The sequence below is a fragment of the Hypanus sabinus genome, chromosome 14, assembly GCF_030144855.1.
Source record: "Hypanus sabinus isolate sHypSab1 chromosome 14, sHypSab1.hap1, whole genome shotgun sequence".
NCBI classification, from domain to species: Eukaryota; Metazoa; Chordata; class Chondrichthyes; order Myliobatiformes; family Dasyatidae; genus Hypanus; species Hypanus sabinus.
This window is the reverse complement of record NC_082719.1, coordinates 54,981,229-55,004,281: the sequence shown is the minus strand read 5'-3', so window position 1 is coordinate 55,004,281 and position 23,053 is coordinate 54,981,229. Positions and strand designations below refer to the sequence as shown.

General features: G+C 35.6%; 1 protein-coding gene across 2 annotated transcripts in view; it reads left to right on the top strand.

Moving 5' to 3' along the window:
- lonrf1l (LON peptidase N-terminal domain and ring finger 1, like) overlaps positions 1-23,053 on the top strand; it is a 30,410-nt gene that overhangs the window by 5,675 nt on the left and 1,682 nt on the right. The window contains exons 3-11 of one of the 2 annotated variants that reach the window (XM_059989251.1): positions 2,050-2,172; positions 2,676-2,819; positions 3,002-3,218; positions 4,282-4,372; positions 5,915-6,029; positions 8,533-8,654; positions 15,758-15,916; positions 21,796-21,958; positions 22,503-22,652. In XM_059989251.1, the coding sequence (XP_059845234.1) occupies positions 2,050-2,172; positions 2,676-2,819; positions 3,002-3,218; positions 4,282-4,372; positions 5,915-6,029; positions 8,533-8,654; positions 15,758-15,916; positions 21,796-21,958; positions 22,503-22,652 (1,284 nt within the window). Of the gene's footprint in view, positions 1-2,049; positions 2,173-2,675; positions 2,820-2,998; positions 3,219-4,281; positions 4,373-5,914; positions 6,030-8,532; positions 8,655-15,757; positions 15,917-21,795; positions 21,959-22,502; positions 22,653-23,053 lie in introns of both variants that reach the window. The other variant, XM_059989249.1, reaches the window with a different exon arrangement.

Below are 23,053 nucleotides of genomic sequence, written 5' to 3'. Positions count from 1 at the left end.
AAATGTACAGCATAATAGTAAAGATGTGCTTCATTGTGCAGCACAATATGATGAGAGCATTAAATAAATCCTGAAACTGTTCTTTTGTATTGTAATTTAAAATATAGTTATTGGGAGCATATAAAAGTATGTTTTGAATTGCATACACTTTAACTAATCTAGCTAAAGCTTTCTCACTATTTAGATCAAAGTATAAGTAATATTAAGCATTTTTAATGAGTGTTCTAAATAAGTTTTAGTATTGTCATTCCGAATTTTGATCCAAAAATATCTTAGAGCTCACTGCAGCCTTCACAGCACGCTATTAAAGATTGTTTGTAATACATTAAGTCTTAGCACTATTTTCAGAAGGAAGTCTCAAATACGTAGTGAAAAAAACCAAATCAGTTAATTTTATTTCCTATATGTAAAATACCTTACTCTACTGCTAGAGAATTCTTTAATAGATATGGTCTGCAAATAGTGAAAACAATTAAAAAGAGGCCATGATTCAGATTCATTATGCACATGGTTCAAAACTTGGGTGCAGTAATTATATGTACAGTACTGCAGAACTCTTGGGCACATATACTGTATAGCTAGGGAGCCTTAGACTTTTGCATGGTGCTATATTAATTTTATGTATTGCACTACACTGCTGCTGTAAAAAGACGATTTTCATGACGTTTGTGAGTGATGATGAATCTGATTCTGATTATGGGTCTCTGTTAAGGACTGCGTAGGAAGGGAGCAGGGAGAGAGCAATTGTGATTTGGAAAAGTGGGAGGAATTGTTTAGAATCAAATGACCTTGCTTGACTTAGTTTACAGTTACGAAAGTGTTTGTGAACCCTTTGTAATTCCTAGTTTTTTTTGCATTAATTACTCATAAAATGTGGTCTGGTCTTCATCTAAGTCACAATAATAGACAAACACAATCTGCCTAAACTAATAAAACACAAATAAGTGTACTATTTCTCATCAATACTGAGTACACTATTTTAATCAATCACAGTCGAGGTTCAAAAAAACTATCTGAACCTCTGGGATAATATCTTTTCCAAAAGCTATTCGGAGTCAGGTGTTCCAACCAGTGAGACGAGATTGAGGTGTGGGTTTTAGAAATGCCCTGTCTGATTTTATACTTTGTTTTTTGGCATGGCCATGTCAGAGTCCGGACCTTAACCTAATTGAGATGCTGAGGCATGACCTGCGGAGGGCGATTCATGCAAGGTATTCCAGAAATATTGATGAATTGCAACAGTCTTGTATGGAGGAATGGTCGAAAATTTCTCCTTGCTGTTGTGTAAGTCTGATCAGCAGCTGCAGAGAACATTTGGTGGAGGTTATTGCTGCTAAAGAAGGTTCTACCAGTTATTAAATACAAGGGTTCACATACTTTTTCCAGCCTGGACTATGAATGATTAAACAATGTGTTCAATAAAGACATGAAAAGTACAATTGTTTGTGTGTTTTTAGTTTAGGCAGATTGTGTTTGTCTATTGTGTTGGCGCGTGGCCTAGTGGATAAGGCATCGGTCTAGTGATCTGAAGGCCACTGGTTCGAGCCTCAGCTGAGGCAGTGTGTTGTGTCCTTGAGCAAGACACTTAACAACGCGTTGCTCTGTGACATCACCGGTGCCAAGCTGCTTGGGTCCTAGTGCCCTTCCCTTGGACAACATCGTTGGCGTGGAGAGGGGAAGGCTTGCAGCATGGGAAACTGACGGTCTCCCATACAACCCTGCCCAGGCCTGTGCCCTGGAAACCTTCCAAGTCACAAATTTTGAGTTAGAAGTTTATTATTTTGAGTTAGAAGATCAGACCACATTTTATAAGTAATGCAGTAAACCAAGTAATTGCAAAGGGTTCACAAACTTTCTCTTGCAACGGTTTATGCACCTAAGACTTGCGCAGTACTGTAAATATTTCACTTTTGAAATAGCTATCTAAAAAGGAAGTTGTATTGGAATTCAAGTCTGAAGTTTGTTACTGAATACTTTATGGCCCAAATTGCAGTAGCCATTGCATGTTAACATCTAAAATTTGTTTAGAAGCTGCTTTCACTCTTTTAGGGTTACTTCAGAAAAGCTAGAGTACTGCGTTCAATGGGTCGGGTTGAAGAAGCCATACAATCACTACTTCAGTGTTTGGCCTTGGATGAAAACTTTACTCCGGCTGAAGTAGAAATGGAAAAGGTAATGTTCTTCTGCGGTTTTAAAGACTTCGTGGTAGGTATTGATTGTTTTGGTAGTTGATGCAGTAGTTTTTGGTTTTTGGTAGTTTTTGAGGCACTGAATTCCTGAATATTTATGGATGATTTAAATGAAGGCAACATAGAAATTTATAATTTTGGTATGGATGAAGTTTTCTTTTAAAGAATATGTGCAACAACTTCCGGGTTTGTATGCTTGAGTTTGTACATTCTCTCCATGACAATGGATTTCCTGAGTGGGTTTCTTGCATGCCAATATCTAATTTGTGTCAATTTGTAGCTATAAATTGCCCATTAGTGCAGATTAATGGCAAAGTTGAATCGGAAGTTGATGGGTATGTACAAGGAAAGAATAGATTGCAGGAATACAGTGGAAATAAGGAGTGGAAGAACATAACTAATGGGATTGACTTGTTATGGTAGGTTGTGTCTTTTATAATTATCCTGAATACTCTGATATTTGTAACATTGTTTATTCACAAATAGATTTTATCTCATTTGCTGACACTTGGTCCTGAGAATGTCAAAGAGGGATTACTGCACAGCAGGAATAAAGCTTTAACAGTAGAATTGTCTACTGCTGTCGGCTGCTGTCAAATTCTGCCATATTCAACCAAGTTGAAAAATGAAGTGAGTTTTTTGATTATTTTTTCCAAATTGTTATGCTTTAATTCATTGGCTGCATTCAGTTTTATTTTGATTTTTTTTACCATCTGCATTTTAATCATTATAGTATTTCACCAATATTGGTTAGTTATTAATTGGTGCACATCAGCTGATTGTACTAATAGAATTCCAATGTAAATCAGCAGATACCAAGCAGCGGGAAGGGAGAGCAAGTATGCCTGGACCAACCAGAATTGTTTCAGTCTCCACTTTCCATGCGGAAGACTGTTGGATTACAAAGGGTTCCTTCAGCTCCATTGTTTTCAAGTGAAAAGAAAGCGGTTAACATGAAAAGAAAACTGTCTTCCAGTGATCAAGAAATAAAGGATACCATCATTTGGAAGAATAAACACCAAAAACAGAGTTTGTTATTACTTTTATTTTACCATGTAAATTTACAGATCTTATGCTTTAATGCAGCTTTAAACTAGACAACTCCTTTATGTGTAAGAGTGCAATTAATGATCTCTTCATATCTGACTGGTAACTGCTTAATTAATAAGTGATCTTAAAATTTCTTAATATCTTATGTAACTATAGCATCAAAACAGTAGCAAGGTGTAATTTTTTTTGATGTCTTTAAACTTTTAGATTACGATATGATTGTGGAAATGAAATGTCAGCTTGCACTCATGTCCTCTTGCTCTAATACTCATAATCTGGGGAAAGCTATTGTTATGCAAATCACTTAAGATTTGAGTAAACTGGATTGAAGCATTTAATTATTGACAACTATTTTTTCTGAGAAAGTGTGGAATAGGCTCTTGCCGTCCTATGAGCAGCACCACCCAGCAACCTCCAACAGCCTCGATTTAACCCTAATGTAATCATGGGACAATTTACATTGACCTACACGGTCTTTGGACTGTGGGAGGAAACCAGAGGATCCAGAGAAAACCCACGCATTCCACAGGGACGCCTTACAGAGGATGCTGGGATTGAACTCCAAACTCCATCCTGAACTGTAGTAGCATTGCAAAACCACTACGCTACTATGGTGGCGGTGGCATCCGTCGGTCTTGAGAGACCATGGACCTCCACCTGGAGTTTCCAGGGCGCAGGCCTGGGCAGGGTTGTATGGGAGACCAGCAGTTGCCCAAGCTGCAGGCCTTCCCCTCTCCACACCACCGCTGTTGTCCAAGGGAAGGGCACTAAGACCTATACAGCTTGGCACCGGTGACGTCGCAGAGCAATGTGTTGTTAAGTGTCTTGCTCAAGGACACAAACACACTGCCTCAGCTGAGGCTCGAACCAGTGACCTTCAGGTTACTAGTCTGATGCCTTGCCCACTAGGCCACGCACCAACATTATGGTACCCCATAATTAATATGTAATACAAGATAGTCCTGTGGAGCTGTAAAAGAGAATTTCGCTTAGTCAAAAGCTTAAACTCTGTTTTTATTTTTTTTTACTTGTCTTTATTTAGATACTGAACAACTGTGCGATTCGTTTTCTGAGAGTATACTAAGAAAAGATCAAATAGATGTGTCAGACTTTGAATGTTCTCTTTGTATGAGGTAAGAAATAGTTACTAGAAATAATTAAGACATGTCAATATCTATATTATAAGTTTTAAGCACATGCATCATAACTGAAATGAGTATTCTCAACCCTCTAAACAGGTGCTCACATACTGTATAATTCATACATTTTATGATTGAGTTTTTGCTTGAAATTATGATGTATTTTTGATCTGAAGTTACTAATTATAAGATGATTTGTAGTTGCTCTAAATTGTTTTGGAAATTTTAGCTCCCCCTGGCTTTGCTTTTGCTTTTTTTTAAAATCAAAACCCTTACCTATCCGTGATGTTTATTTGTCTCTAAACACTTAACTCTAATTTTGTTCTTGAGCATTTCCTTTTGGTAGGCACTCAGACAAAGTTATCATTCTTTGACATTTATTAGTCCAACATGCTTGTGTTTGGAGAATAGTTATAATTGGTATTGGACTTGCTAATGCTTACCCCAATTAATTTCCAATTCTATAGCAACTCACTTTCTTGGACAGCATAGTAATGCAGCTCGTACACCTGTTGCCACAGCTCAAGCAAACTTTCATCTTGACCTCCAGTTTGCTTATGTTGTTCCTGTGTGCTCCCTGTGACTATATGATTGCATCTCTACAAATGTGCAGTTCAGTAGTTTATTTGGCTACTCTAACTTTCCCTAATTATGAATGGTCAAATCTGGAAGGAATTGACAGGAATGTGGTGACGAATTGGTAAGAGGAAGTTAGTGGGGGAATGGCATTGAGAACTTAAAGCTGCTTTAAGAAAGCATGGAATGGAATATATTAAAGGGAGTGGTGAATATACCCCCTTTGACAAAAGCATTTTTGTTCTACCTGGAAATTTCCTATTTCTCCATTGTATTCTGTACTCAATGCAGTTTCTTTTTGATTTTGGCTTTAATGCTTGTGGAAAATTGTGCTATTATCATTCATTTCTCAACTCCGTCTGGATGGATTCAGTCTTGACACACCCCATAAAATTTCTTTGTCTAAATGTAATCCCTGTACTTTGGCCTTCCTTCTCTCCCTATCTCTTGTGATCGGATTATTGAATAGATTTTGCTAAACCAAACCCCAATCTTGCCATGCAGCAGTTACATGTGGAGCGGAGTATTCATGTGTAGAGTTTTGCCTCACTTGGATTTTTTAAAATTTGCATTTAGTTTGTGGTTTCAATAAGGAGCAACTAACTGGAGTTCAATAATTGTTACCAGAGTTCAAATCCTACCACAGCAGCTGTGGAATTCTGAATTCAGTTAGTAACTTGGAATTGCAAAAACCAACTGCACATAGAAATGTTCAAGATGTGAACCATCTGCCTCTTCATCTGATGGTCTTGTATGACACTTGATCCACAGAAATGTGGTTAAATCTTAGTGTCCTCTGAAATGCCTTGGCAAGACACTGTTGTCTCAGGGGGCAATTGTGAATAGACAGTAATTGTTATTGACATTGAAATCCAGATCCCAGAAAATGTAGAATGAAAAACTAATACATACAATATGAGGTTCTAAGTTTACCTTTTTCCTGAATTTCGATTTTGGCAGATTGTTTTTGGAGCCTGTCACTACACCGTGTGGCCACAGCTTCTGTAAAGGCTGCTTAGAACGAAGTTTGGACCATAGCCCAATGTGTCCACTATGTAAAGATAGTCTAAAGGAAGTAAGTCTAACACCATGGTATTTGTGTCTTAAGGCTTTTATATAATATTAGGTGTTATTTGTTTAAGAGAAGGATGTCCATATTCTTTATTGACAATGTGTACCTTCAAATTCCCAATGAATATTAAGAGCCTCTCCAATTAATTTCCAGCAGTTTGATGCATTCATTTAGCAATTTGGTGATGGCTTCCAACTTTTAGTTACAGTGGAAGAATACCAATCTTTTTTCAATTAGTTTGGAAGTAGTCCCTGAATTCCAAAGTTAGCAGTTGTGTTGTTCTCAAACATACAGGTGCTTGTGTTGAAGGATAGAACATGCCTGTTGTAGTACAGAGGACTCCAGTCTTGGGTACTGTAAACTCTACTGTACCAGAGCAGTTTTCCTTATTGAATTGAAGAGTTCATTTTGCACCATTATATTGTGTCTTAGTAAGATGAGCATCATTCTTTTGCACTTGCAACATTTCCATCTTGAATATTAGGAGGTGATTGGAATCTGTTTAAGCTTATTTCATCTGGATTTTGCTGCTTATAAGAGTTCTATTCCAAGTTGTTTGGGCAGAATTTGAACCCAGACATTAAAATATTTGTTTATCATTACTGTTATCCAGTATACTAGACATTTTGTTCAATCACTCTAAAGGATAATTCAGTGATTAAAATATAATTGAGAAATGGTAATGCATTTTAAATGCATTACATGAACTTGTGTTGCTATATTCTTTTGACTGCAAGTTCCTTTCATGAAATGTACTAATCCATGGTGTAAGAACATAATCTCTTGGTAGAAAGTCTGATGTTAAAAATTGGATGTAGAAAAAAAAGTCCTAATTCAAAATGTTAAGAATCCTTGTTTTATATGTCAGACATTGAGCTCAAGACTACAAGGGAATTGAGGTGCTTTCACTTGTACCTTATTGGAGAAATTGGGCTTGAAAGCGTTTTTGGCTGTGTTCCATTTGTAAGGCTATTACTGTCTCTGGCTATTATAAATCAGAATTATCTTTGATTTATTGGGATTTCTGTTAAGTACTGGGGGCATTACATGATACAGCAATCTTTCAGGTCAAAACTACTGTTCTTTATAGAGTAATTTCATTTGGAGTAGACACAATGTTCCAATACTATATCGGACGGGTTGGACTGCTATTCTTTAGAGTGATTGAATGTTGTAGTGATTTTGTTTGGAGTAGACAATGTCCCAATGCTATACTGGATGGGTTGGAAGTGTGCAGGAAATAAAAGCCTGATGCGGGACTTCCTTATGGCGATTGGAGGTGACCTCCCAACATGGAACATGTTGTTTATCTGGAATACATTCTATCTGCTATTTCTCTGGAGGAACTCAGGCAGCATCTATGGAGAGAAATGGACAGTAGACATTTTGGGTAATGTCCCTTCATTAGGACTGGATGCAGTCCCTCCAGAACTGCCCATTCCATCTTTTGTGGCTGCCTGATGCACTGAGTTGCACCAGCAGTTTTTGTTCCAGATTTCCAGCATCTGCAGTTGTTATCTATAGTTTCTCTGCCTATATTTCCAACTGGTTAACTTATTTTAAAAACCTTCCTTACTATCCACACCTGCAGCACATTTTGTTCTCTACAGACCTGCTAATTAGTTCTTCTACATTTTGTCCAAACCATTTGTGTATTTCATAAACAGGAGGTCCCAGCACTGATCCCTGCCGAATATATTCCACTTAGAATAATTCCCTTCCTCCAGTGCCCTGAGTCTTCCATAGTCAAGCTAATTTTGAATCCAATCTCTTTGGATCCTGTGTGACTTAATATTTTGGATTAGCCTGCCATTAAGGACCCTGTCAAATGCTTGACTGATGCCCACATGGACAGCACTACCCTACCATCATCAATCAGATTTATCATATCCCAAGTAAAGAATTCAATCACGTTTGTAAGACTTGACTTTCCCCACCACAAAAGCCCTGCTTACTCTCCCTTATAAATTTGCTTCTCCAGTGTATGAGTAAATGCTGTCTCTAAGAATTTGATAGAAGGCTCACCAGCTGTAACTTCCAGATTTAGAGTAACAACTAGTAGATGTTGAGTTAAAAAGATACCAAATATATGGTGACAAGCTAGTTTGTGACTTCCTAACCAAACAAATGATGATGGATGTCGAAAAGAAATTGCCTGACTTCTACTTAAAACAAAAATCTGTATTTTGTATGTAATCAAATCCAAATACAGTATATTATAGAAAGTGTGATCATCTTCCACAGAAATAGAAAATATAATGCACAGCTTTCAATGGAAGTGCACAATGTTTACTGTGTAACAAACCACTGCCTATCGTTTATGCATGAGGTACCAATGCTGCACAGAAAGCATCTCTTGAAAACTCGGATTAGATTAGTAAACTTAGCATTAAGTTGCATTTCAAATATTATGTGACGGAAAGAGTAAATGAAATTAAATTGTTGATATTAAAGCACAAGTGCAAGGAAAGATGGCTTATTTTTCATAAATATTATTTCTCTTTAGTATCTTGAAAATAGGAAATTCAGTGTTACCTGTATATTGAAAGAATTAATTGCAAGATACCTTCCTGAAGAATTGTATGAAAGGCAAAAGATTCATGATGAAGAAACTGCTGAACTAACTCAGTAAGTTGATGCTAACTGAATATTTCCTATCTTAAAGGGATTTTCAAAGACAGAAAAAGGTGGTGTGCATTCATAATGATGTTATTCTTTCTTTCTTTTTCAATCTTTTATTGAATTTCATATATAAAAAATAAAACATATAATATTGAATAGGTTATAAGTGCACTAGACTTGAAGTTGAATTAGTAATAAGATAACAATATCTTATTAAAATATCAGCAAAAAAATAGTACATTAATCAATCAAACCTATATTAATTATACAAGAAAAAGAGTAAGAATAATCATCAAAAGAAAAAAAATTTTTTTAAAAATACAAGAAAGAAAAAATATGTATTGAAAAAAAATTAAACCTAAACTAAACTAACAAGGGCAGTAATAACAGTTTATTTGTATATGATAGTGTCAAAAACTCCGGAACTCCATACCAGAACAAGAATAAAAAGAGAAAAGGTCTGGAAGAGGCCAAATTAATTTATATGAAAGTGTCGAATGAACGGTCCCCAAGTTTCTTCAAATTTAATTGATGAGTCAAAAATAGTGCTTCTAATTTTTTCTAAGCTCAAATAAGAAATAGTTTGAGAGAACCACTGAAATGTGGTAGGAGGATTTACTTCTTTCCAATTTTGTAATATAGACCTTCTGGCCATTAATGTCACAAAGGCGATCATTCATCTGATTGAAGGGGAAAACCGGTTACCATCCTCATTTGGTATACCAAAAATTGCAGTAATAAAATGAGGTTGTAAATCAATATTCCAAATTGAGGAAATGGTAGCAAATATGTCCTTCCAATAGTTATGTAAAGTGGGACATGACCAAAACATGTGGGTCAATGAGGCCACATCTAAATGACATCTGTCACATTGAGGGTTAATATGAGAATAGAATCGAGCAAGCTTATCTTTAGACATATGGGCTCTATGTACAACCTTAAATTGTATTAAAGCATGTTTAGCACATATAGAAGAAGAATTAACCATTTGTAAAATTTTTTCCCATTTTTCTGTTGATATATTATATTGAAGTTCTTTTTCCCATTCTTGTTTAATTCTACCTGATATTTCTGGTTGTATCTTCATAATCATATTATAAATAAGAGCCACTGATCCTTTCTGACAAGGATTCAAGGTAAAAATCATATCTGAAAAATCTATCAAAGTTGAATTGGGGAAGGATGGTAGAACTTTATGTAAAAAAAAAATTCTGATTTGTAAATATCTAAAAAAATTAGATTTAGGTAACTTAAATTTGTTGGAAAGTTGGTCGAAAGACATCAAACTACCTTCAAAAAAAAGACCACGAAAACATATTATACCTTTCCTTTTCCATATGCTAAAAGCTTGATCTGTCAAAGAAGGTTTAAAAAAGGAAGTTAAGTAAGATAGGGCTATCAAGAACAAAGTTTTTCAGAGTAAAAAACTTACGAAATTGAAACCAAATTCGTAATGTGTGTTTGACAATAGGGTTGGATATCTGTTTATTGAATTTAACTAAATCAGCAGGAAGAGAAGAACCAAGAACGGAGAATAAAGAATATCCCTGTGCATCATTGCATTCTAAATTTACCCACTGTGGGCACAATGGTGAATCCAAATCTGATTTCCAAAATATTAAGTTTCGAATATTATTCGCCCAATAGTAAAATCTAAAGTTAGGTAAAGCTAAACCACCATCTTTTTTAGATTTTTGTAACTGCCTTTTACTTAACCTGGGGTTTTTATTTTGCCACACAAATGAGGAAATTTTTGAATCAATGTTATCAAAAAAAGATTTAGGAATAAAAATTGGTATGGCTTGAAATAAATATAAAAATTTCTGTAAAATCATCATTTTAATAGCATTAATCCGACCAACAAATGATAAGGATAAAGGAGACCATCTTGTAGTAAGTTGTTGAATTTGATGAAGCATAGGTAAAAAATTCAATCTGAATAAATCTTTATATTTTTTGGTAATTTTTATACCTAAATAAATAAAGTTATCAGTAACAACTTTAAGTGGTATCCTGTCATTCAGTAAAGTTTGCGCATTTAAAGGGAATAATTCACTCTTATCCAAGTTTAGTTTATAACCAGAAAAACTACCAAATTGAACCAACAAGGATAAAATAGCGGGAATAGACCTGTCAGGATCAGAAATATATAACAACAAGTCATCAGCATAGAGTGATAACTTGTATAACTTCTCATTACGGGTAATACCAAAAATATTAGGGGATTCACGAATAGCAATGGCTAGAGGTTCTAATGCAATATTAAATAATAAAGGACTTAAGGGACAACCTTGTCTCGTACCACGAGATAATTGAAAAAAAGAGGATCTGTAGTTATTTGTAAGAACAGAAGCAACAGGTTTATAATATATTAATTTAATCCATGATATAAAATTAGGACTAAAGTTAAAATTTCTCAAGGCATTAAATAAGTATGTCCATTCAACTCTATCAAAAGCTTTTTCAGCATCTAATGAAGTAACACATTCTGGGGTTGTGGGTGAAGAAGTATAAATTATATTAATCAATTTTCTAACATTAAAAAAGGAATACCGGTTCCTAATAAAACCAGTTTGGTCTTCTGAAATAATTTGTGATAGTAACTTTTCTAATCTAATAGCTAAAATTTTTGTAAGAATCTTAGAGTCTACATTTAATAGCGATATAGGGCGATAAGATACACATAGAGTAGGATCCTTATCTTTTTTAAGAATTAGAGAGATAGTAGCTTCATAAAAAGACTGGGGTAGTCTCTTCTTAGTAAATGCATCATTAAAGATTTCACATAACCAAGGGGAAACCAAAGAAGAAAAAGTTTTAAAGAATTCTATAATATAGCCATCAGGACCAGGAGCTTTCCCTGAATTCATTGATGAGATAGCCTCTCCTATTTCAGCCATAGAAATAGGAGCATCGAACAAGCTCCGATCTTCATCTGTCAGTTTAGGAATATTCAAATTGTTAAAAAAATTATCCATCATGGACAGATCGCCATCAAATTCTGATTGATATAAAGATTTATAAAAATCTTGGAAAGTATTATTAATTTCTTTATGATCAGTAGTCAGATTACCGTCTTATTTACGAATTTTAATAATTTGTCGCTTAGTCGAAATAGCTTTTAATTGGTTAGCTAACAATTTACCAGTTCGATCACTATGAATATAAAATTGAGCCCTGGTCTTAATTAATTGATTCTCAATTGAAGAAGATAATAATAAGCTATGTTCCATTTGTAGCTCAACTCTCTTCTTATAGAGTTCTTTGGTAGGAGTCACGGAATAAATCTTATCAATTTCTTTAATTTTATCCACTAATAAAGCAATATCTAAATATCTTTGTTTTCTTTTACCGACGGAATATGAGATAATTTGTCCTCGGATAAAAGCCTTAAAAGAGTCCCAAAGTATTCCTCTGTCAATCTCTTCGGTATAGTTTGTTGAAAAGAACAAGTCAATTTGCTGTTTTATGAAGGTGATAAAGGATCTTGAAGCAAAGTAGCGTTAAGTCTCCAAGATCTGGTATTATTGAAAGTGTCCGAAATCTTGATAGATAACTTCAAAGGTGCATGATCCGAAATGGCAATAGAATCATATTTACAATCAGTAACATCTGTTAATAAACGATGATCAATAAGGAAATAATCAATTCTAGAATAACTGTGATATACATGTGAAAAAAATGAAAATTATTTATCTTTAGGGTTCAAAAACCACCATATTTCAGTAATTCCCGAATCAACCATAAAGGAATTAATAAGTAAGGCTGATCTATTCAGAAGAATTCGAATAGGTTTAGATCTATCCATCAAAGGATTCAGACAACAGTTGAAATCTCCACCCATTATCAACATATATTCATTTAGATTAGGGAGGGAAGTACATAAACATTTAAAAAATTCAGGGCAGTCAAAGTTTGGAGCATAACTATTAACTAGAGCCACTTTTCGACTAAAAAGTGAGCCAGTTATCAACAAAAATCTGCCCTGTGGATCAGAAATAATTTCATGATGTGTAAACGAAATTGAGGGGTCTATAAAAATAGACACCCCTAATTTTGGCGGTACAATTCGAGTGAAATTGTTGATCCTTCCAGAACCTAAAAAAGCGTTGATTATCCTCCCTCCTAATATGGGTCTCCTGTGCAAAAATAATATTAGCATTTAGTCTATGGAATACTTTAAATATTTTTTTACGTTTAATCGGATGATTTAAACCATTAGTATTCCAAGAGATAAAATTAATAGACTTATCCATCATGCCAATATTAATTGTATATATCATAAAAGGTTAAAAAGACACATAACCCATAATTCAGGAAGAAGTAAAAATGATTCAGGAGCAACCGGAGAACATGACACTTCAACAATATTAATAATCAAAAGTCGGCCCATAAACTTAAAGCAAAAAAATAAAAAGCAAAAGCGTGAAAAAAGATCCCTACCCCCTCCCCCAACCCCACTACAAAAAGCCAAGCGGCAAGTGCACAAACTAATACTAATATTACCCCCATTTCAAGATGGCAACTCCATGAAAAGAAAGAAAAGAGAAACTATATAACACCCAGATATAAATACAGGGTTGTAAAAAGAAAGAATATATATCAATCAAAATGAAAAAATAATATAATAAAGCAAAAGATCATTAATAAAAAAGGATAAACATTAAAGTTTAAAATAGTGTAATATGCCTTTAAAAAAAGATTCCATATTCAAATACAAGAAAAGGACGTTTCAAAAACAGAGACTTATGGGAAGAAGAAACGACATTTTGAAAAAACCATAGTACAGAATATAAATGTAAATTCACCAATCTATTAAAAAAAAAGGTCATCAAAATAGGATTAAAAAAGGATTCAATAATCACTACAATATATAAAAAAAAAGGTCCAAAAATCCAAAACATTCGTCCCATTTTCAAGTACAAGCAAATAAGTGCTTACGGAAAGCAAAGTCTTATGGGAAGAAGAAACGACATCTTAAAAAATAAATCATTATTACAGAGTATTAACGTGTATATCCAATTCAGAGGAAAAAAAATAAGAAAAAAGACATTATAGTAAAATTAGAAGAGCATCTATAAACCATGATAATAACAAAAACAACCAGGTCTACAGACCAAAGTAAAAGCTAAACCACAGCTTCATAAGTTAAAGCCCAAAACGAAATTGCATCTTCTCTCCAAAAATTCTTCAACATAACACATAGTTCAACTTGTACTAGAAGACCGATATTCTTCGACAAATTTCTTCGCTTCTTCCAGAGTATTAAAGAAGCGCTGACTGTCGTCACTCAACGTAATTCTGAGATTCGCTGGGTATCTTAAAGCTTGTTTAAGTCCAATCGAATGAATCTCTGCCATCACTGGTTTAAAAGCGATTCTCGCCTTCATCACATCAAATGAATAATCTTCAACAATACGAAACTTGTTGTTTCTGTGAGAAATCATACCTTTCTGACGAGCTAATCGGATTAATTTCTCCTGAGGATAATGGAGGCGAACAATCACAGCTCGTGGCTTGTCTCTCGAGATCGAAAATCTCGAAACTCTGTGAGCACGATCAATAGTAGGTTTAGCCTGCAAAGCGTCCTCGCCAAAAATTTCCCACAATAAGTTAGAGAAATATTCAGTTAAGTCACCAGACTCAACATTTTCGGGAAATCCGATAATTCGCAAGTCTTGTCTGCGAGATCGGTTTTCAAGATCGGTGATTTTAAACTTATTCTGCTCCACTATTTTAGCGGTCGACCGTACCTTCTTCTCCAAAGTTTCAATAGTACGTATTTTTTCACAAATTAACTTGTCAAGAGCCGCTAACTTTTCTTCATGCCATTCAATATCTGCTGCCTGCGATTGAAGCTTGGTATCAAATGATCTAACGACTTCTTCAAGCTCAGACATTTTCGCAGTAAGCTTATTTTCCAGACTTGCAAGTTTAGTATCCAGTTTAGTATCCAGAAGACTGGAAATTGCCTCAAGAGATGGAGGGTCTTTAGACAATTTCTTAGATACAGACATTTTAAGTTTGAAAAGATTAAATCAAGTATTATTTTAGAAAAGAAGTAAATCGTAAATATCAACCCATGTAATTAAGTACGAAAAGATTTGATTAAAGGGTGATTATAGTTTAAAAAATGAAGAGCGCCTAAAAGGCAGATGTCTACGTCGCCATCTTGAAACTCCACCTACCATAATGATGTTATTGGGAAAGAGATACTAAAGGAATTTGGAAAGGGTACTTTACAAATCTTATACATCAGTTTTGGTAGAATAACCTGTTAATGTACACAGTCGGAAAATATTAATCATTTTCTTTTAGTTGGAAAGATAGATATAACAAAGTCATTGCAATAGCTTGAAAAAAATATTGGCTGTGTAGAGTGGTCTAAAACATCTATGGAAACATTAGTTTAAAAAAATTTGTGCAAACAAGAGTACCGACTGGATTCTGTAATGTAACATGCTGATTTCTAAAATAAGCTTAGAGTCATTATTATATAGCTAATATTGAAAGTGGTGCATTGGTTTTGTATGGAAAAAATAAGCATTAAGTTTTTCTATGAGTGAACTTGAAATGGTGTGAGTTCCTATTATTTCTTTCATGGGATTGTCCCAATGTGTTGTTAAACAAGTGCATTTAACGCAAGGAAAGTAGTTGTCTCTCAACTATCTCCTCAGTTCTGAAGCAATTGGGAATGAGATTTTATTTGTTGTTGGGTTGAGACACAGTATAATTAATATATGTAAATCAAGCTGTGTGCTTGTTAATAGAAATACAAGCTAGGGAATTTATTCCACACCATTGCCCTCGTGGCTCCTGATTATTTCTGAGGTACATTAGAATAGACTTTCGGAAGGTAACATATGCCTTTGTCACAGGCAGTTGTCTGTAATTGATATCTCCCAGATATTGTAAGCATTCAATTCAGATATGAACTGATTTTGGTTTTTTGTGAACGTACAGATACTGATGCTCTTTTAGTCAATTTTACATGAGGATAATATGAAGTTTATTAATTGATTTTGTTTTCCCCCCTTGACATTGTTTGGAGCGTTGAATTCCATGAAATTAAATTGTAGAATCCATAAATTGTCTTTTTTCATTTTCAGTTTAACCAAGAATGTTCCTATTTTTGTATGCACAATGGCATATCCTACCGTGCCTTGTCCACTTCATGTTTTTGAGCCACGGTATAGGCTTATGATTCGAAGATGCATTGATACGGGTACAAAACAGTTTGGAATGTGCATCAATGATCCACAGCATGGGTATGTTTAAAACTAATTATGACTACTATTCTCAGATATTGGTCATCTGTTTACCATAGCATGCTTCAAAAATAGTTCAATGAAGATTTGAGACGTTGAACATAGAAATCTACAGCACATTACAGGCCATTCAGCCCAGTGTTTTGCCAACCATGTGTCTACTCTAGAAACTGCCTAGAATTTCCCTGGCGTATAGCCCTGTATTTTTCTAAGCTTCATGTTCCTATCAAAGAGACTCTTGAAAGACCCTATTGTATTCATTTCCACCACTGCTGCTGGCAGTGCATTTCACACAGCCACCACTCTCTGTGAAAAACGTACCCCTGACATCCCCACAGTACCTGTCTCCAAGCACCTTAAAACTATACCCCCTTATGTTAGCCATTTCAGCCCTGGGGGAAAAAGCCTCTGGGACAAATATTCTTGTAGGTATGTTTGCTAGAGAGGCTCCAGTGGATTTAAACTAGATATGAGGGGGGAAAGGGAACCAGAGTATAGGAACAGATGTATGGGAGAAGGAAGAAAAAGACAGTAAAGTTCTTTCTACTGTTAGAGATAAACAGAGAGGAACAGGTGGAGAATTTCTTAAATGCATTTATTTTAATGCTAGGAGCATTGTAAGAAAGGTGGATGAGCTTAGAGCATGGATTGATACCTGGAAATATGATGTTGTAGCTATTAGGGAAACATGTTTGCAGGAGGGCTGTGATTGACAACTAAATATTCCTGGATTTCATTGCTACAGGTGTGTTAGAATCAGAGGGACAAGAGGGGGAGGTGTTGCGTTACTTGTCAGAGAAAATATTACAGCTCTGGCGGCGGGATAGATTAGAGGGCTTGACTAGGGAGACTATTTGGGTGGAATTGAGGAATGGGAAAGGTGTTGTAACACTTATAGGGGTGTATTATAGATCATCTAATGGGGAGTAAGAATTGGAGGAGCAAATTTGCAAGGAGATAGCAGATATTTGTAGTAAGCACAGGGTGGTGATTGTGGGAGATATTAATTTTCCACACATTGACTGGGAAGCCCATACTGTTTGGCATTTGCCGAATGTGTGCAGGATAGTTTTTTGCAGCAATACATAGAGGTACCGACTAGAGAAGGGGCAGTTTTGAGGAGATGCGAAAGGATTTAGAAGGAGTGGATTGTGACAGTTTGTTTTATGGGAAGGATGTAATAGAGAAATGGCAGTCATAATCTTTATGTTCGTGTTTGGTTGAAAGGAAAGGTTAAAAGTTTGAAAGAGCCATGGTTTTCAAGGGATATTGGAAACTTGGTTAGGAAAAAGAGAGATATCTACAATAAATACAGGCAGCATGGAGTAAATGAGATGCTTGAGGAATATAAAGAATGTAAGAAGAATCTTAAAGAAATTAGAGAAGCTAAAAGAAGATATGAGGTTGCTTTGGCAAGTAAGGTGAAAACAAATCAGAATGGTTTCTACAGTTATATTAATAGCAAAAGGATAGTGAGGGATAAAATTGGACCCTTAGAGAATCAGAGTGGACAGCTATGTGTGGAGCCAAAAGAGATGGGGGAGATTTTAAACAATTTCTTCGGTATTCACAAAAGAGAAGGATATTGAATTGTGTAAGGTAAGGGAAACAAGTAGGGAAGTTATGAAAACTATGACGATTAAAGAGGAGGAAGTACTGGCGCTTTTAAGGAATATAAAAGTGGATAAATCTCTAGGTCCTGACCGGATATTCCCTAGGACCTTGAGGGAAGCTAGTGTAGAAATAGCAGGGGCTCTGACAGAAATATTTCATTAGAAACGGGGATGGTGCTGGAGGATTGGCGTATTGCTCATGTGGTTCCATTGTTTAAAAAGGGTTCTAAGAATAAACCTAGCAATTATAGGCCTGTCAGTTTGATGTCAGTGGTAGGTAAATTAATGGAAAGTATTCTTTGGGATGGTATATATAATTATATGGATAGACAGGGTCTGATTAGGAACAATCAGCATGGTTTTATGCATGGAACGTAATGTTTGACAAATCTTATTGAATTTTTTGAAGAGGTTACAAGGAAAGTTGAGGGTAAAGCTGTGGATGTTGTCTATATGGACTTCAGTAAGGCCTTTGACAAGATTCCGCAAGGAAGGTTCAATCATTAGGTATTAATATTAGCTTCCACATCTTTGAGGCTACCAGAACAGCTGTATTACCTTGCAGCTCTTGAACTCAATCGTCCAACTAATGAAGACTAACACGCCTTTTTAACAACCTTATCCACATGTGTGGCAACTTTGAAGGATCTTTGGCCTTCAGACCAAGATCCCTCTGTACTCCCACTCTTCTAGGAGTCCTGCCCAGCTCTGTCAGTCCTGTCAGTATCCCGTTGTAACCTATGACAGCCTTCTACATTATTCTCAGCACCATGAACTTCATGTCAAAGTTACTACTTCACTCTCCACTTCCTCATCCAGATTATTTATAAAAATCACAAAGAACAAGGATCCCAGAACAGATCCCCATGGAACATCCAGGCAGAATACGCTCTATGTACTACTACCCTCTGCTTTCTGTGGACAAATCAGGTTTCCCTGGATCCCATGCCCCCAACTCTGAATGAGCCTACCATAGGAAATGTTGGCAGACACCTTACTAAAATCCATATACATCACATCCACTGCTCTGTTGTCATCAATCTGTTTTGTCATTTCCTCATGTCAGTCCCAAAGCCATGGTGACCATCTCTAATCGGTCTATGCTTCTTTAAATGCTCCTAAATCCTGCCTCTAAGAATCCTCTCCAGTATCACAGTACCACTGAGGTAAGACCTGCTGCTTTGTAATTCTCAGGATTATCCCTATTGCCTTTCTTGAACAACGGAATAACATTTTCCAAACCCCAATCTTCTGGTAATACTGTAGTCAATGAAGACACAAAGATCATTGTCAATGGTGCAGCCATCTCTTCCCTTGCTACCCGTAGTAATCTGGGGTATATCATGTCTGGTCTTATCCAAATGTTTTTCAGAAGTTCAAAACACTGCCTCTTTCTTAACCTTGACATGCTCCAGCTTTTTAGCTTTAATGACCTCTCCTATCTCCTCACGTGCTTCCTCTTATCCTTGATCGATTCTACACTCACTGTAGTCATTCTCCTGATCTTCATGTACTTGTAGCATGCCTTGGGATTTTCTTTAATCCAACTCACCAAGGCTTGTTCATGTCCCCTTCTATTCATGTCCCTTCTTAAGCTCCTTCCTGGCTACCTTATAACACTTAAGCCCCGTTTGATTTTTGCTTCCTGAATCTTAAGTGTGCTTCTTCCTTCCTCATGACTGAGTGTTCCATGTCTCTTGTCAATCATGGTTCCTTTACCATACAATCCTTTCTCTGCTTCAGTGGGACTACCTAAGCAGAACCTCATGCAAGCGCTTGCTAATCAACCTCCACATTTCCATTGTACATTTTCCTTTTGAGCTTTCGTTCCCAAATCATGCTCCTAAATTCCTGCCTAATAGCATTATAATTGGCGCTCCCCAATTAATACTTTCCCATACTATCTGCTCCTATCTGTATCCAAGGCTGTGATGTGGTATAGTGATGAAAACAGCACAAAAGAGTACAAGTGTAGTCGATCAGCATTCTGTACAATCAACATGTCCAAACTTCTATACCCAGTTTCATTGATGAAAGCTAGCATGCAATATGCTATTCTTGGCCTCTCCACCTGTGCCTTCACTTTTCAAAGGCAGTGTTTTTTTTGCTATTAACAATACGTCAAACATTACATGCAAGTTAGCAGGAGTAGGCGTGAGTCTTTTGAACTTGTTCAGCCCTAAGGTTGTGGCTGATCTGATTCATGTCTCATCCTGTTTTTTGGTCTTCCTACTGTACTCTTGTTTTTCTAGAATGGGTCCTCTTTTGCCTTTAATATTCAAAGACTTATATTCTTTTGAGGGTGATGCATCTTGGAACCCTTGTCAAAAACATTCTCCCCTTTTTTAAAAATTGGATGCCCTCTCTTTAAACAACAATCACTTGTTTTTTTTTACAAGAGGATACATCCTCGGCACACTGCAAGATCCTCAATTTTAAGTCTCTTCTCACTCATCATGCATCCTGTGGAACATTCAGCCTGTTCAATCCCTAACACCCTCATTCTAGGTGTGCTTATAAGTTTCTGCACTGCTTCCATCCATTGCAATCAAACAAGGAGATTAGTATTGATCACATTATTGCAGCTAGGTCTCATTAATGCTCTGTATTACTGAAGATGAACTTTCCTACTTTTGTGTTAATTTCTGCTAGTCATTAAATAATAGCATTGTTAGTTTTCCCAGTTACTGGCTATACTTGTGTATCGGCTTTTCTGAAATCGTGCACTAGAACATAAGTCTTCACATAAGTGAACAAAAATATCTCATCATTTAAATAATGTTACTTGTTTTTAATGCCAAAACAATATTTCCCCACTTCCTGCATTTGCTAGATGTTTGCCCAGGTTACTTTGTAACCTTTGTGTTCTCTAAACATTTACTTTCCAACCTATGCCTGCCCAAATCAACAAATTTAGTTCCATGTAGAAACATGGAAAGTAGTGACAGAAACAGTGATCCTACAGACTTGCCCTGCTGTTCAGTGTGGTCCTGGCTGATCCCCTATATTCCATATTCCTGCTAGTTTTTGTTTGTTGTTATAAATCTAACCTGCACTGCTCCACAATTAATTTGAACCTCTTTTGGTAAGGTGTCAAAACTGCACATTTACTCTATATTGTTCTCATGAAGCCCTATAATGATAGCATGGCATCCTAGCAGTTATACTCAATCTATTTGTATTGAAGGCCAACATACCATTTTATTTGCTTTCAGTATTTGGTGCACGAGGTTATCCAGGGGCCTTTGCTATCCTGATCTGTTGTTATTTAAATAATACTCTGTCTTTGCCCTACCAAGTGGATATCTTCACATAGTACTGCATTTCCCACTCTTTCAACTTGTCTAAATCATAACTCACTTTCATTTAGTTTCACATTGGCAGGTTTGTTTTTAAATCCTCAATACAAATGACAAAGTACACCATCTGAACTCAAGTGACTCATAAGTGTCATTTTATTCCTACTATTTTGAGAACCAACTAATTTTCAGTACATTCCAGTACCTTACCTCCAATCCCACTGTAATTCTTGGCCAGAGGACTTTTGAAAATCGAATTAGGTTTTCTCCATTAGTTCTCATATTCTACGAGTTCATTCTTAATCTCCTGCAGTTTGTCAAAAATTTCCTCTTAATAAATCCATGTAGTTTTTGTCTGATCTCATTAGTAATTTTTGTTTCACATGCTTCATAATGGCTTCTAGCATTCTTTCTATTGATGTTAGGCTAACCAATTTGGCAATTGTTATTCTCTTTTAAATTACAGGGTTACATTTGTGGTTTGCAGGAATAGTTCAGTGTAATACAATGAATTTAGTAATTTCTTTTATGTTTTAAAATATTGAATATTGTTTTTTGTCATGGCAGTAAATAACCAGTATTCATCCCTTGAAGTTAGATCAGTATTGAGACTTTTAACAGCAGTACTGTACCTACAAGATTATGAAATTGCATTGTTGTTAGAGTGAATGTCTGGATGTTCTTCCAAGCATAGTTTTTTTAAAAATAAGATTTAAAATTTGGTGTTCAACCACCGTGCAAAATGAGCAAATTTCAGATAACTATTAACATAGTTTATAAAACATCACATAGAATCATTGATTCATTATACCTGTGTGAGACATTTGAGATCTGTGGATATTTTGATTGGAGAATAATACAATCTATAACATGCTCTATGTTTATATGGGAAGAAGGAAGGTCAAAATATGCCAGATCTTTTTACCATCCTAGGTCCTTACATGTAAGTTATTCCCATTGTTTATAGATTTACTGACTATGGTTGTATGCTGCACATAAGAAGCATTCACTTCCTTCCTGATGGGCGATCGGTTGTGGATACTGTTGGTGGAAGTTGTTTTAAGGTTTTGGAAAGAGGACAAAAAGATGGATACTACACTGCCAATATCGAATACTTGAAAGATGTAAAGGTAAAGATTATTTGGAGCATTTACTAACGTCGTAGATTCAAGTATGGAATTTTGTGGGTCCAGTAATTTTACAAAAAGTTCTCTATAACAATTTTGCTAGAACTGGTTTCTAAACTTTCTATATTTACTCTCTTGAAAAGAGATTTTATGTACCAATTAAAACAAATACAAGTTCCTCATCCACTAGTGTAGACGTCCACCCATTCACCAACCAACGTATGTCTGAGGAGTGTACCGTCTATGGGGGCAGCAAAATTTCATTAGTATGTTCCAAACTACTCTTTCGTTAAAAGAGTGAACCGCAAAATGGAAGCATTTCCATCTGATCAATTCTGTAAGAGCACATTCACTACTCATCTCATGGTTCATGAAAGGGTATTTGATTTTAGCATTATTCCACGTGTGTCTCATCAAATTGTGATACTTAGCTGCCTTTCATGAGCCTTGTATTCTTTGGATATTGATATACTTACTACTTTAACTAGTTGATATATTTTGTTTTCAGTATCATTGATGCTAAGTTTATATTTAAATGTGTTTACAGGTCACAGGAGAGGAGTTGGGTGAACTTACTGATCTACATGATAAGGTATATGTACAAGCTTGCAACTGGTTTCAAAACCTGAAGAGCAGATTTCGTAGTCAAATTCTCCAGCATTTTGGATCAATGCCAGAGAAGGAAGAAGATATACAGGTATCTCATAGGAATTAGAGTTCTTGATACAGATGCAAGGATGATTAAATTGTGCTTCTATGTTCTCTGTAGTATTAAATTCAAAAAGTTGCAATGAATATGGGCTCTCCAAATTCTAGTATTTTGATACAACCCACAGTAAAAAAAAAATATTGCAAACTACAAAATTCATTTACTAATGTAGACATTACTTCAAGGTATAGTTCCAACTCATTTATATCGTACAATGTATTATAAAGCAACTACAAATCACTTCATAAATTAGATTCTATACACTTAAACATTTGAAAATTCAAACTGCCACTATTAGGGAGAAGTTTTGAATGATAGAAATCATGGAAAATGTAGGGCAGGAAGAAGGATTTTAAAATTGAAGCTTAAAAGACAAGACTGAAAATGTG